The sequence below is a fragment of the Salmo salar genome, chromosome ssa05 (assembly GCF_905237065.1).
Source record: "Salmo salar chromosome ssa05, Ssal_v3.1, whole genome shotgun sequence".
Taxonomy (NCBI): Eukaryota; Metazoa; Chordata; class Actinopteri; order Salmoniformes; family Salmonidae; genus Salmo; species Salmo salar.
The window spans coordinates 64,347,918-64,363,545 of NC_059446.1; the positions used below are offsets into that span (position 1 = coordinate 64,347,918).

Below are 15,628 nucleotides of genomic sequence, written 5' to 3' on the forward strand. Positions count from 1 at the left end.
GATTCTTCTGGGTTTGGAACGCTACCTGCCCCAATGCATAGTGCCAACTGTAAAGTTTGGTGGAGGAGGAATAATGGTCTGGGGCTGTTTTTCATGGTTTGGGCTACGCCCCTTAGTTCCAGTGAAAGGAAATCTTAACGCTACAGAATACAATTACATTCTAGACGATTCTGGGCTTTCAACTTTGTGGCAACAGTTTGGGGAAGCCGCTTTCCTGTTTAAGCACAACAATGCCCCTGTGCACAAAGCAAGGTCCATACAGAAATGGTTTGTCGAGATCGATTTGGAAGAACTTGACTGGCCTGCACAGAGCCCTGACCTCAACTTCATCTAACACCTTTGGGATGAATAGGAACGCCGACTGCGAGCTAGGCCTAATCGCCCAAAATCACTGCCCAACCTCACTAATACTCTTGGCTGAATCGAAGCAAATCCCCGTAGCAATGTTCCAACATCTAGTGGAAAGTCTTCCCAGAAGAGTGGAGGTTGTTATAGCAGCAAAGGGGGGGGACCAACTCCATATTAATGCCCATGATTTTGGAATGAGATGTTCGACAAGCAGGTGTGCACATACTTTGGTCATGTAGTGTACATGTCTTTCTCTGTCTGTTTGTCTAGCAGTGCAGAAAACTTTGCTACATGTTGACTAACTATACTCCACTGTATATTTAGATACCCTGGCTGATTGGTTTGATGTAGGGAGACAAACTTAGGTCTGATTTTGCCAACTCCTTCTTCATTATTATCACTTGTTATATAACTTACTTGACCTTTATTTAACTAGGCAAGTCAGTTAAGAACAAATTCTTATTTTCAATGACAGCCTAGGGACAGTGGGTTAACTGCCTTATTCAGGGGCAGAACAACAGATTTTACCTTGTCAGCTCGGGGATTCAAACATGCAACCTTGCGGTTACTAGCGCAACACTCTAACCACTAAGCTACCCTGCCACCCCAATCAGGTTACATGCAATGTAACATGTCGCTTGAGTATGTGACATAGAAATAGAATGAATAGAACGGCTTGAAAGCGCTAACCCTGGACATTTGACTGGTAAACTCATGGGTACGTACATTCACAATGGCTGCCAGATATTGTGAAGCAATAATCTCCATGGTATTTTCAAATTGTCTATAAACTGATGCTAGATTGCCACGGTAATTTAGAATGTTCATTCAAATGATGCTAACTGCAATGGAATGTCTTTTTGTAATGTTAGTTGAGTTGACTCAACAAATCACAGCACAGATTGAAGGGTATACTTCCAGCTTTTACTTCCTGCCGTGGGTGCACTCAAAATGGCTGCCACTCAAAATGGCAGCCAGTCCACCCATTATGCCATCATTGACTTGAATGAGATTACCTTTCTATTCATTCTATTTCTATGGTATGTGATGTGTGCAAGGAGTTTGTTACTGAAATCTAAGACTGCTTATATTGATTACATTCAACTCAATGTTGTTTGAGCGTTGAGTGTTGTTGAATTGATACGCTGCTGTTGATACTATTCTATTTGACTTGATCTATTCTGTATGACTTGGAGGATAATCTAAAGCTATAACTAACTGTTTTTTAACATATCACTAAATGATAAATGTGTTCTTGTCCACCCTTTACTTCTACCTCCTCTCCTGTTATTCAAAATGGCCACCCCTCTAGGAATCTGATGGCGCTCCCAGGCCAGATGCTCACCATCATCACCATGCTCCGGTGTTCTCAGCACTCCGCCAGGCTCGTGTAGTGTCGTCCACCTCCGAGGAGGAAGAGGCCCTGACAGAGAAGTTCCTCAAAATCAACTGCAAGTACATCACAGACGGCAAGGTACATATCATGTATATTCATATATATTACAGTACTATACAGTATATATAGTATATTCTGTATATAAAATAAGTACAGTATTATAAGGTAAGCGCATGGAGAAGTTCAAGGACTTTCAGGAATGCTGGCCCTCCGCCAGCCAACATCCACCTCTAGTAGCTCAGATCCATGCTATTGAACAAAATGAAACCAATATTGATCCATTCAGTCTAAATCAAAGCTTTGCAGCTTTCCCCCCCACAGGGAGGTCAGTATTGGAGCTTCCTGTTCATAGTCAATATCCTTCAGTTGCTTTTGGATACCTGCAGTACAGTACAGCCATTTTGTTTATTTATGCTGGCAAGGTAATATATCTCCTCCACTAAATGGCTGACACATTTCTTTCACTGCCATCTTTTTCATGCTCTAGCTATATTACTCCGTCTAACCCTCTCTCTCTCTCTCTCTCTCTCTCTCTCTCTCTCTCTCTCTCTCTCTCTCTCTCTCTCTCTCTCTCTCTCTCTCTCTCCCTCCCTCCAGGGTGCAGTGAGCGGGGTGTTGCTGGTGACGCCCAACAACATCATGTTTGACCCCCACAGGATGGACCCTCTGGTGCAGGAGCACGGCTGTGAGGAGTACGGCTACATGTGTCCCCTGGAGGAGGTCATGTCTGCAGCCATCTACAAGGAGATCACTGACAGCAAGATCAGAGAGGCCGTGCCCACGTAAGAGCCCTGTCGTCTGTCGGTCGGTCGTCTGTCTGTCTGACAGTCACACACAGGGGTCCTGTTCATTAGAGCACACCGTAGCATCCGTTTTGTGCCTACTGAATCACAGTAACAAGAATGTAGTGGAGAGGAGTAGCGTTTACGCACCTATTACACAAAATTAACGTTGTTTGCGTTTGCGTTTACGTTACACATCACTCGTTTACCCACTTATTTTTCTACCACTCCATCCCTGGTTACACATCACAGCCCCTCCGTCATCACTTCATCAGCCCGGCACTGCAGTCACACACTGATTACATCAGCAACCATCCAACAGATTCATTATATCCCCCATGCCAAAAAAGGAAAAGGAAATGGCAATTATAGCAAGGTTAATGAACTATGCATTCACCCACCTACGTCTGGATTGCTCACCCATTTGCTTGATGTAATAATATATCCACTTCAGCAGCCAGCTTAGTTTATCTCCATGGCATGCCACCCACATACAGATCTCCTACCGTCTCTGTTTTTATTAGCAATTTAACATGGATTGTTTGCTCAGATCAAGATAATTGTGTTATATTAATACTATGATGAAATCTTACCAAAGCATTAGCTATTTGTAGCTGTGGTCCTCTGTGGCTCGGTTTTTAAGAACGCGGCGCTAGCGATGCCAAGGTCGTGGGTTCACGTCCCGCTGAGATCACATACACATGCTAATTATGTATGCACTTACTGAACTGTAAGTTGGATGAAAGTGTCTGCTAAGAGACATTTATTATTATTGTAACTATAGAGCTATGCTTAGCCCTTCCACTGTAGTGCCCATCCAGTATGTCTGTGAAAATGTTCAGTGGTGGATTTGGGATGTGTTAGGTGTTCAGATCTCATGGAGCGTCTATTGTGATGTCTAATGGTTATTGGCTGCAGTCCAAACACGTTATTTTTACCCTCTCACCCCTCTCGCCAGCGACTTTCCCTCAGGGGAATCCCCGTCGAAACCGGATGCAGTTTGATTGCCATCTTAAGTGGAGGTCCAATTCACTAATGTTGCCCCCTCAGCCCTTGATTTAGCCCAAAGGAGCGAGTAAACCACTTTGGTCACTTGCGGGGTTGATACGACCCACAATTCAATGCAAACTGTAGTCACATGTCAAACTCTGGTGGCCGCGAAGTGTCAGATTTTATCAACAAGGCTGCATTTTAGGCATGTCAGAATAAAGTATTGAAGCTAGCTTGCTAGAAAATACACTGCTCAAAAAAATAAAGGGAACACTAAAATAACACATCCTAGATCTGAATGAATGAAATAATCTTATTAAATACTTTTTTGTTTACATAGTTGAATGTGCTGACAACAAAATCACACAAAAATAATCAATGGAAATCCAATTTATCAACCCATGGAGGTCTGGATTTGGAGTCACACTCAAAATTAAAGTGGAAAACCACACTACAGGCTGATCCAACTTTGATGTAATGTCCTTAAAACAAGTCAAAATGAGGCTCAGTAGTGTGTGTGGCCTCCACGTGCCTGTATGACCTCCCTACAACGCCTGGGCATGCTCCTGATGAGGTGGCGGATGGTCTCCTGAGGGATCTCCTCCCAGACCTGGACTAAAGCATCCGCCAACTCCTGGACAGTCTGTGGTGCAACGTGGCGTTGGTGGATGGAGCGAGACATGATGTCCCAGATGTGCTCAATTGGATTCAGGTCTGGGGAACGGGCGGGCCAGTCCATATCATCAATGCCTTCCTCTTGCAGGAACTGCTGACACACTCCAGCCACATGAGGTCTCATGCTACCGTCTCATGCTACCACTAGAGTGAAATCACCGCCAGAATTCAAAAGTGACCAAAACATCAGCCAGGAAGCATAGGAACTGAGAAGTGGTCTGTGGTCACCACCTGCAGAACCACTCCTTTATTGGGGGTGTCTTGCTAATTGCCTATAATTTCCACCTGTTGTCTATTCCATTTGCACAACAGCATGTGAAATTTATTGTGGACAGTTTGATTTCACAGAAGTGTGATTGACTTGGAGTTACATTGTGTTGTTTAAGTGTTCCCTTTATTCTTTTGAGCAGAATATATATAGACATCGATTTTAGCGTTGGTAAATTAGCTTAGTCTCGTAGTGAGGAGCCTATAAAACGGAGCTAGATTCATAAACATAATTTTGGGAATTCTGAAATCTATCAGAATAAATGACCAAACAATAAAACTAGCTAGCCAGCTATGGGTAACTGTAGCTAGCTACCTGAAAGGAATGCTAGCTAGATACGTTAGCTTACTAGGTACATTAATAGCTTTAGGTTGAGTGTTTTTAAGCTCAACTTCCAGATTTCCACCAAGGACGTTGCCTCTCCGATCATCACTCTCCCTCGCTTGGGCAAGGGACATTTAAGGTTCACTCGGATGTGATGATGTAAAATGTCATTCAAGGGCTGAGGTTTCTACTTTGAGATTGAAAAGCAGCCATTGTTTCTGTGTGTGAGGATAGCTGTTTTCTCAAATATGATGCAAGCAGACTCTCTGTCTCTCTCTGTCTCAAAGAGCACACAATAACAAATGCCTGCCTGTGTGCCAACCAGTGTTTTGTCATACACACAGCTGGACATAGGAGCAAACTATTTTAGTCCCACAACAGGTCTTTGGAGAACCTGTGGAGTCTAGTGCGCTGTTACAGTATGTAGAGGAATCCTGTTAGTTGGCTGGCTGGCTACACAGTGTTTTTGTTACACTGTGTCCCTGTTAATTTACTGTACAAAACCTCTTCAGAGTATTATGCAGAGCCGTTCACTTACAGATGCGCTAAATAAACAGATTCATATTAGATCCATATTGAGAGGATGACTTGTTTCAACTGGTCTCTCCACATTATACTGTAATAAACAAAATAAAAATGGTACCATTCTGCTGCATTCAAATTCAGACTCTAAGTTGTATTTTCTTCTTTACTGTTTTCTTCCCTATCCAGACATCTGGAGCCTTTAACGTCAGAGCGCGGGCCCTCCACCTCCTCTCAGCCGGACCCGGAGCAGCGTCTGAGAGTCCCGGGCAACGACAGTGGCAGCGCGGCCCCCCGCAGCACAGAGGGCTCCTTCTCCGAGGACGTCTTTACAGAGTCAGAGCTGTCCCCCATTCGGGAGGAGGCCACTTCCTCCGAAGACCTCCGTCTGGACATGTCCTCCTCAGCCACAGCCTCCACAGAGTCCATCCAAACTGTCACCCAGGTGGAGGCCTTCATCCCTCCAGGGGAAGCCCCGGGGGCCGCAAGCTGCGCCTGCAAATCAGTCAGCCAGCCGCCAGTGGAGGGCCAGGAGAAACAACCCACCACAGCAGAAGACAATCCAGACAGCCACACAGCCCAGAGCCAGTCTCCCATGGGCTCCAAGCAGCACAGTGTGGATGTGGGGAAGGCAGCACCAAGCACACCCACCACCAACCAGGGACTAGGCCAGGGACCCTCCTCACGCCCTGCCTCCCAGAGCTCTACCACCGGGCCTGGGGAGCCCTCCGGCCAGGAGGGGGATCCAGGGGACAGGCCCAAACTGAGCAGAGAAGGGTCCCGGGACTCCGAGACGGACGTGGAGGAACTGAGGAAGATGTGGAAGAGTCACACTATGCAACAAGCCACAGAGCAAATGGAGAATGTAACACAAAAGGAGGAGGGACAGGACTCTGCAGAAGGTAGTGAGACAACGTGTCTCTGTTGTATTATGAAAATATGAAACACATAGCCTTACAATATGCACTTAAATTGTTTTTCAGTAGGTGCGAAAATATGTTCAGCTTCGACCCTACTTGAGTTCTCAACATGAAGGCAAATCTATAGACAGTTATTGCAGATTATTACACATCCTCACTGCCAGGTATACTGCTGCCATTTGCCATCTCTGCAATTACCATCATAATGTTCATGTTTATTCTAATGAAGCTCCCAGTGCTATCACTGGAAAGTCAGCTCCGGCTGTTTCCGTACACCTCGGCTGCAGGGTGCTCCTGATAACCTCCTGTCACAGCTTTGTGCCTCCCCAGTTGTAATTGGACTAAAAAAGGGAGAGAGAACTGTGGAAATGTGTGGTGTGCTGTTATCACTTACAGGAATGAGCAGAGGCATTATACACCGCTTTGATCTAGCTCTGCTGTTAGCCGGTCTGCTGCCACGTGCACGCAACTCCAAGATAGGCTAAAACGTCAAAAATCAAATACAGAGAGACAACACAAACACCCACACCTAACATCTGAGGGGAAACACAATAGTGTTTAGACGGCCTGCATTAAAAACCCTCAGAGACACGTGCAGCATTTAAAGTGACTTAACTATTTACATTTTATGGCTGCCTTCTCTTTTTGGTTTGATGTTTTTTTCAGTAAACATTGAATATTTCTTACCCTAGAACATAGACTACCGCAGTAGTGTGCAAGCTCAAACTACTACTGTGTTCTGTGTCGTGCCTGCTATAGGTGCTATGTATGTTCAGTATGTTATTCTTCCACTGTTCTACAGTTCTATGTGAGCTCTAGTGCCTCACTTAGTTGTGTTCAGACCTGGGTTCTAATAGTATTTGTTTTCTTTCTAACACTTTTGCTGCACCTCATTGAGTTTGCCTGGTGCATTGGAACCAATGGAATAGTCCCAAAAGTGCAAACTCCGCCCATCTGGCACTCCAGGCAGGCTCAATCAAACTCAAAGTATTTCTTTGAAAGGAAACGAATACTGGTTGAACCCAGGTCTGGTTGTGTTCAAATCATTTATATCACCATAATTCTCACCCCACAGAGAGTTCCTAGAATGTTTGCTCTTATTGGCTGGAATCACAGCAGGATTCTGCTTTACTCCACACCACATTACCATGGCAGACGCTAGCCGAGGCCCCACTTCAAAACAAGCCCAATTACTGCGTTTTCAAATATAATTTTTCCCACTGAGCTGTGTTTTCTAAGTAGATTAACCATTTTTCTGCCTCTGTTTGTGGTTATAGGTCCCAGTCTGTGTTATGTCACAAAGTGTCTCTTTTCTTTGTAGAACTCCCACTGATTTGACCTTCTAATGGGTTGTTAATAAAAGCAGGCAAATGTTTTTGTGTCACGATCCGTTATGAGCCATGTTTATTGGGGTCATCTTCCTATTATTCTGGCACAAAATTACTGTCTGTTGAGATACCTGGTAAACAGAGGAGGAGATCTAGGTCACATGGCCAGGTCGCAGTTGTAAATGAGAACATGTTCTCAATTGGCCTACCTGGTTAAATAAAGGTGAAATAAAAAAAATCTAAATAAAGACCCTGTTATCAAATAGATCTAAAATGCTTTCTTATTTACAGATGGATTAGGTCCAGTGGTGTGGTGAGGGACTACTAGATAATAAGAGGATAGGTTTTAAACCAGGAGTAGGCCTACATTTGGTCAGTCACTAAATTGAAACATATTCTGAAAGATTAAAATCAGATTGGTATCTGCTTTGGCCCTGTAACTGTTAAGATGGATAAGATAACAATTCATTATCATGTGATTTCCTGTTTGTCATGTGGCCCTACAGTGTCCATGGAGCGGCGAAGGAAGCGGTCCCACAAGTTCCTGTGTCTGCGGGTGGGCCAGCCCATGAAGAAGACATTTGTGTCCAACGCCAGCGCCTCCATGCAGCAGTACGCTCAGAGGGACAGGAAACATGAGTACTGGTTCGCTGTGCCGCAGGAGAGGTGTGTGTGTGTGTGTGTGTGTGTGTGTGTGTGTGTGTGTGTGTGTGTGTGTGTGTGTGTGTGTGTGTGTGTGTGTGTGTGTGTGTGTGTGTGTGTGTGTGTGTGTGTGCACCACACTGCTGCGCCAAGGTTTGCAGAATCACTGTAGTGCAGCCCCATTGTCTTCCCAGTGCCAAGCCCATCTTACTATGCTGCCACTAGACCAGACAGCTAGATAATTTATTTATTCACCCACTCTGCAGACACACACTGTCACACACACACACACACACACACAGACATACACAAATATCTATAGAATAGAATACATGTATTTTTCACAAAGGAAACACAACTAACCACTTTTTTCCCTGTGTGAAAAGTGGACCAGGCTGTGAAAAGCAATCCAGTTATATACATTTTGTGCAGTATCTCAGTGTGCTTTGGATGACATTTCTGTCCACAATAGCACAAATGAACTGTTTTTGCCCTTTTATGTTAATTGGTATTAACCGTAATGAGATCTGTCAATTTCGACTCCTCTGGGATGTTGCCCAGCAATGTCAGCAGTATTCATAATGAATGTATCATTTAGGCCTTTCAAACAACACCCAGTACAAGGAAATATGTATCTTCATCAAAAGCTGTAAAATATGTTTTTCTAGTGAATGATTCCAAATTGCTTCAACAGCTTAATTCAATTAGTTAATGCTGAAAAGTCACTTTGTTGCAATGAATTTGCCACAGCCTCATTATCAATGTTGGGTCCAAGCACAGTGCTGCCTTTGTCTCCAGTCCTGGAGAGAGAGAGGGCAGAAAGTTATGAATCCGATAAGATGTTTGACCAGCCATTCTTTGACTTTGGAAACTGCCCTTCAGCTGTTTTCATTCCCAGTAGCCAGTAGGCTTGTGTTGACCAGCACAGCACACACCTTTCAGTCTCACATGTTAATCTCATTTGAAGCAGGCAGACAGGCCACCAGTATTGTCTCTGGTCACAGACACAGTCACACCACCGTCACCATCACCATGGCCATGTGCCATTGTAGGGTGGTTGGAATGTGTTTATCTCAGAATGTCTCCTGTAATGCTGCCCTGTTACACTGCTGGCTCTGTTCCCAAGGATAGCACTGTGCCTTTATACACACACACACACACACACACACACACACATCCGTGCACAGATGCGCACACTTACACATACTCACGTACACACACACTTTCGTACACACAAACACACGTGCATGCACACACACACACTGGCAGACTGACTATGCCTGCTGGATGACCTAGTTGAGTGGCGACCTAGAAGATGTGTGTAAAGTATCCTGACAATGGTGGGAGAGTTCCAGGCAGTGGGGAAAAATACCATATAGAGCCTGATACATAGAGACACAAGACAGCAGAGTGGCATAACAGTCTCATGCCATTTAGAGACGGCCACAGGAGACAGGAAACAGGAGACAAAGGGCTGTGAGACATGGGTTTATTCTAAACATAGGAAAGGTAGGAAGTATACGGAGGGTACGGGGAAACAGAGGACGAACAGCAGAGGGGCTAATGATCTTGGAGCATGGGGGAAAGGTCTCGGCTTCTGGGGGTGTAGCTGCAAGGCTATAGCGGCGTGCCAGCGCATCTGGCTTGACCTTCTTGGACACCGGTCCAGACTGCGGAAGCGAAGTGGCCCGGGCCTTACTGAACCCCTCCCAGAGGTCCAAGGACTTCACAGAGCTGGCGGAGAAGTCCGGGGCAAATTCCAGGCCCCCAGGAAGACGTTCCGGGGCATGCAGAGCTGACTTCAGGCAATGAGTGTGGCAGAACGGACTCCAGCCAACGATGGCACCAGTAGACCAGTCAACAGAGGGATTGTGTCGCTGGAGCCTAGAGAATCCCAATACCACGGAAACCTGCGGAGACTCAATTAGCAGCAATTGGATCGTCTCGCTGTGGTTCCCCGACACTCGTAGGTTGACGGGGGTGGTCTGGTGGGTGACCCGCCCGTCCAGCACTCTAACACCCATGTGAATGGAGAGGGGTTGAGTGGGGATGCCCAGCTCGGACGCCAGGGTAACGTCCATGAGACTCACATCGGCCCCCGAGTTGATAAGTACCTGGAGAGAGTTGGACTGGCCGCCCCACTGCAGGATGGCACGGAGAGGGGGCCGAGTAAGGGGAGACGAAAAACTGTCTTTAAGACCCACCAGAGTACTCACTCCAACGAATGAGCTAGGTCTCTTGAAGGGGCAGGTAGACACATAATGACCGACAGTTCTGCAATACAGACAACTCTGGGCGTCAAGTCTGCTTACGGGTTCGGCTGGAGACAGCCTAGCCCTGCCGAGCTCCATCGGCTCGGGAAGAGGTGAATTGGCTATCTCCGGAGGCTCTTGGAGGGACTCGGGTAAGCTCGGATCCTCTCGGGGACGTAGACGCCGGGGACTTCCGGAGTTCATTAGATGCAAGGTGGGATCCTTGAGTGAGGGATTGGGACCACAATCGGACCTCTTCTCCCTCCTACGTTCCCACAGCCGACCATCGATCCGGATGGTTAAAGCGATGAGTGAGTCGAGATCCGGCGGTAGTTCTCGGGCTGCAAGCTCATCCTTTACCTACTCCCAGATAATCCATGCAGGAACATGTCAAACAGCGCTTCCGGGTACCAGGTACCATCCGCTGCTAGCGCGCGGAACTCCACCGCATAGCCTGCCGCACTGAGAGAGTCCGACCGAAGCTGGAGTAACTTCCAGGCAGCCTCTCTCCCGGACCACGGAGCCTCAAACCTTTTTCACCTCCACCACGAATCCCTCCAGACTGAAGCATACGGCCGACTGTTGTTCCCAAACGGCCATAGCCCAAGCGAGGGCCGTCCCGGACATCAGCGTAATGAGGTACGCTATCTTAGAGCAGTCAGAGGGAAAGGAGGAAGGCTGCAGCTCCATGACGAGGGAACACTGAGTGAGAAACGCCCGACAAGTGCCCGACTCTCCATCGAAGCACTCCAGGGGAGGTAAGCGGGGTTGCCGGGGAACCGAAGTGACGGCGCTGCTACCAGCCAGGTTACTAAGGGGCTGGGAGGTTACCGTTGTGGTAGGCTGCCTAGTAGACCAATGCTTGGTCGTGACGTTCGGCCACGGCCTGGAACCCTTCCATCAGACCACGAAGCAACTCCTCGTGCCTTCCAATGACAGCTCCTTGGGAGGCGATGGCTTTGCGCGGCTGGTCCGAGTCTGCTGGGTCAGTCATGGCCAGTTCGTACTATCACGGTTGAAGGTAAGACCCAGGTGCAGACGGTGTCAAAGGACCAGAAGTTTATTAATTCGAACACGGGAAATGGCAAATGTACAGGACGGCAGGCAGGCTCAGGTCAGGCAGAGGTCGGTAATCTAGAGTAGTGGGGCAAAGGTACAGGATGGCAGGCAGGCTCAGGGTCAGGGCAGGCAGAGGTTGGTAATCCAGAGTAGAGGGCAAAGGTATAGGACAGCAGTCAGGGTCAGGGCAAGCAGAAGGACAAAACCGGGAAAACTACAGAACCGGAATATAGACAAGACAGGAGCAAGGGGAAAAACGCTGGTAGGTTTGAGGAACAAAACGAACTGGCAACAGACAAACACAGAACACAGGTATAAATAGACAGGGGATAATGGGGAAGATGGGCGACACCTCGAGGAGGGTGGAGGCAATCACAAAGACTGGTGAAACAGATCAGGGCGTGACTGTCTGTGTTTCTGTCTCTCTCCCCTCCCAGGTCCGAGCACCTGTATGTGTTCTTCGTCCAATGGACCCCAGACATGTATGGGGAGGGGGTGAAGGGCATCGGCCACGAGCCAGGGTTCATGGTGGTCAAGAAGCCTTCAGGGTTCGAGACAAGAGAAGACGAACCCCTCACGGATATCAACAACAAAGAGTGGGAGGTAAGGACTAGAGAACTGAGGTGTTCCACACTACATTCTACACTCTGTGTTGTTTCTTACATGGCTGGATGTTGCTGTACAGTGGTATGTGTAGTAGTTACAATACAATGAGTGTACAAAACAATAGGAACACCTTCCTAATATTGAGTTGCACCCTCTTTTGCCCTCAGAACAGCTTCAATTCCTTGGGGGTATGTACTTTACAAGGTGTTGAAAGCGTTGCACAGGGATGCTGGCCCATGTTGACTCAAGTTGACTAGATGTCCTTTGTGTGGTGGACAATTATTGATACACACGGGATACTGTTGAGTGTGAAAAACCCAGCAGCGTTGCAGTTCTTGACACTCAAACTGGTGCGCCTGACACCTACTACCACACCCCATTCACAGACGCTTAAATCTTTTGTCTTTCCCATTCACCCTCTGAATGGCACACATACACAATCCATGTCTCAATTGTCTCAAGGCTTAAAATACCTTCTTTAACCTGTCTCCTCCCCTTCATCTACACTGATTGAAGTGACGTCAATAAGGGATCATAGCTTTCACCTGGATTCACCTGGTCAGTCTATGTCATGGAAAGACCAGGTGTTCCTAATGTTTGGTACACTCTGTATATTTACCTTCTCATCCAGCCTCTGTTGTAGTCCATATATGTCCTATTTGTTATATGCTTTCATTCAGTCAAGTGATTTCTTTTGTAGTGATATGACTGTGTGTAGTGTTAAATGGAATGTATTTGCATTGTTATTCTGCCGTCATCATTATCTATGCTCCTTAAGGTTATTTGTGTGTTCAAATTATTACACTGTCATTTATGATTACCTTGTTTTGATCAATCTGTCCAAGTGTTTGCTTGATGTGTTATAGTTATGTTTATTGTGTAATTTGTGTGAATAATATTTCCTTTGGTCGGAAATGCGCAATCTTCACTCAGATTACAACAACCACAATGTTTTGCATGATTGTGAAATCATTTTGTTCCAAGTCAGTTGTCCACGTTATTAATGCAGTGTATATGGCATGCATTAATATCTCTGTTGTCGTCAGTCATCCCAAACTATAGTTGTGCTGGATGACCTGACTGACTGGGGTGTTCCGCAGTTGTAGACAGATGGATGGAATGGTTCCCGTTGTGAAAAGCTGGTTGGTTCAAGGCCGGGAAGGCACATAGTGAATTCTTTAAAACATGTGTGGGCATTCTTGTGACCGTAATATACATAGTTGTGTTCAGTTCGCTCATTCTCTGCCCTATCCTTAATAGTGGCTTTATGGGATTTTCATTTCTCCTCAAATGTGGAAGTAGGGTTTTAGGATTTAAGAAGCAAGATTTTTAAAGCACAAATTAAGGACTGTTAATGCATTATTCTGGTGTGAATGTAGAGGAATGGGAAAACGTCCAGTGGATGGACATGGCTGCTCAAAGTCTGTCCAATAGGTCGGCTGGCTGCACGTGCTTGAGGTATAATGGGGAGAGGATAGATTCATTGCATACAGAAATTGATACGCAAGCTGTGGCTGGGATTTAAATTTTAATGTAAATGAATGGTGTAGGAAACAAAGTGGGCTGATTTGTTTGGGCCTGGTCCTGAAGAGGCTACATGATCCAGTGATTTGAATAAGTAAATAGTTGCCTCTTATGTTGACCCTTTAAGGTAAACATGGATTTTAAACAACACTTAGATTATTTGTCTGTAATAACTATAATGCTGTTAGCCTTTTATTATACTTTATTTGGTCATTGATCAATAGGTCTACTGTGCTTTGTGTATTGTATGTCATGAAATATGGCAGGTAGACAATTCAAGCCACTTCAAGGATTAACGTTTGACGTGTGCCCAAACTACTCAAAGGTGATCCACCAAGCTTTTTATTGTTACAGTGATGTTACACGAGAAGTGCATTTGATCTCCCTACAGTACCTCATGAAACATTTTAAAAAATGTACTGGTATTGTATCTTTAAATTGCTCTAGTGAAGTATGCAAATAGGAAGTGCCCTCTGCCTTTGAGCAAATAAGGAGCTGGCTTTGCTCCTGTCCTGCATTGCCACTGGCTCTTGCGGGTGTCACACAAACATCGAAGACCCTTCTAAAATGTTTCTATTTTAGTTAGCTAGTAGATTCCCCGCCCGTCCGGTGTCTGGTTCAACATCGACTTGTGGAGATTGGAATTACTTCAAGAATCTGGAATGTGACTGTCGAGCTCAACCTCACCCCGAAAGAAAGAAATGTTCTCTAGAAGGGTGAAGGAAGAAACGCCGCTGACCCCTAAGTACACTTATGTATGTATATAACAGTCCGTGTTTTAGCTACGCGTGTTTTGTTGTTGTTAGCCTGCAAGCTACATTACTGGATGGCTAGCTTGCTAGCAAAATGCAAACGGCTTGCCCAGTGACTGACTGAAATCAAAATAGCCACTGACATATTTGATGAGTCTAAAAAGACAGCACTTGATGTTGTCGCTTTGTATCACTCCTTTTCTTTGGTTCTTGTTTTGGAAAGTTGAGGTTCCGTTTTTTTTAGTGAACAGAACAGTTTGTGAACATCGTGCTACATTGTATGTAACGATAGTAACTAATAACATCGTAGCTAACTTGCGACATTGTATCAATACACTGTGTATAGCTTACAGTTCTACAATTTCCATTTCATTTACAGTGATCGGCTTCTCTGTAATGGTGAGATATTATATCTATACCGTTAGTTGGATGGGCTGATGCAATGTCTGTTTTGGAAAGAATGACCTTCATGTAAGTTGTTATTTTGGAGGAAGGGAAGCAGAGAATAGCTTAAATATTGTAGCCTGGTCTCAGATCTTTGTGCTCTTGCAAACTCCATTTTTCATTGTCAAGCACAAACAGACTGGCACTCAGGCTATGGTCGTTGGCCAGCCTGAGACCTTCCTCCTAAACACAGAAGATGGGGACTGCAGCAAACTGGCCTGACTTGGCTTTTCTAAATAGACTGCACTTTAGTGTCAGCTAAAGTTAGGCTCCAAATAAATATTTAATGAACACTGTAGTTTACCCTTTTCTTTGCATTATTGAGAACTGTAATGTGGCAGCTCGTTTGGGAAAACGTTATTTACACCATGATTAATGTGACTAAAGAGGTGTTTCAAGGTAACTTATTTCTGCTTGACCCAAGTTTGCCCAATCCAACCTGACTCAACTAACTTTTACCTAGTTTATGGCAGCAATTCATGTATAGCCTAATTCTATAGTAGATTCAGACAATTTCATAATTGTTCTAGTTTTTGACATGCAGTATCGTAACATATTTATGGATAGGCTTCATTTGCAGGGGTACACAGCTCCGGTCCCTGAGGGCCACCCACCCACAGCCCTGCTCGTGTCTATAGAAACCATTTAAGTAGGCCTACTGTACTGGGAGTAGTGCACCCCTTGAATGGGTTTGTTATGCTATTTCATATGATCGCACTTTGTGCTGATTCATGGTTACATCCCCTTGAAGAGTCGGGCCTCAAGGGGCTTAGCTACCTTCTGAAGTAGAAGTCTG

The 15,628-nt window shown here is 45.6% G+C and overlaps 1 protein-coding gene across 9 annotated transcripts in view; it reads left to right on the forward strand.

Moving 5' to 3' along the window:
* The window catches only part of LOC100194674 (oxidation resistance protein 1), a 158,580-nt gene that overhangs the window by 135,943 nt on the left and 7,009 nt on the right, over window positions 1–15,628 (forward strand). For 8 of the 9 annotated variants that reach the window (XM_045718572.1, XM_045718573.1, XM_045718571.1 and 5 more), the window contains 5 exons: window positions 1,661–1,822; window positions 2,342–2,526; window positions 5,495–6,207; window positions 8,060–8,219; window positions 11,944–12,109. In XM_045718572.1, the coding sequence (XP_045574528.1) occupies window positions 1,661–1,822; window positions 2,342–2,526; window positions 5,495–6,207; window positions 8,060–8,219; window positions 11,944–12,109 (1,386 nt within the window). Of the gene's footprint in view, window positions 1–1,660; window positions 1,823–2,341; window positions 2,527–5,494; window positions 6,208–8,059; window positions 8,220–11,943; window positions 12,110–14,049; window positions 14,392–15,628 lie in introns of those variants that run through there. The other variant, XM_014201318.2, reaches the window with a different exon arrangement.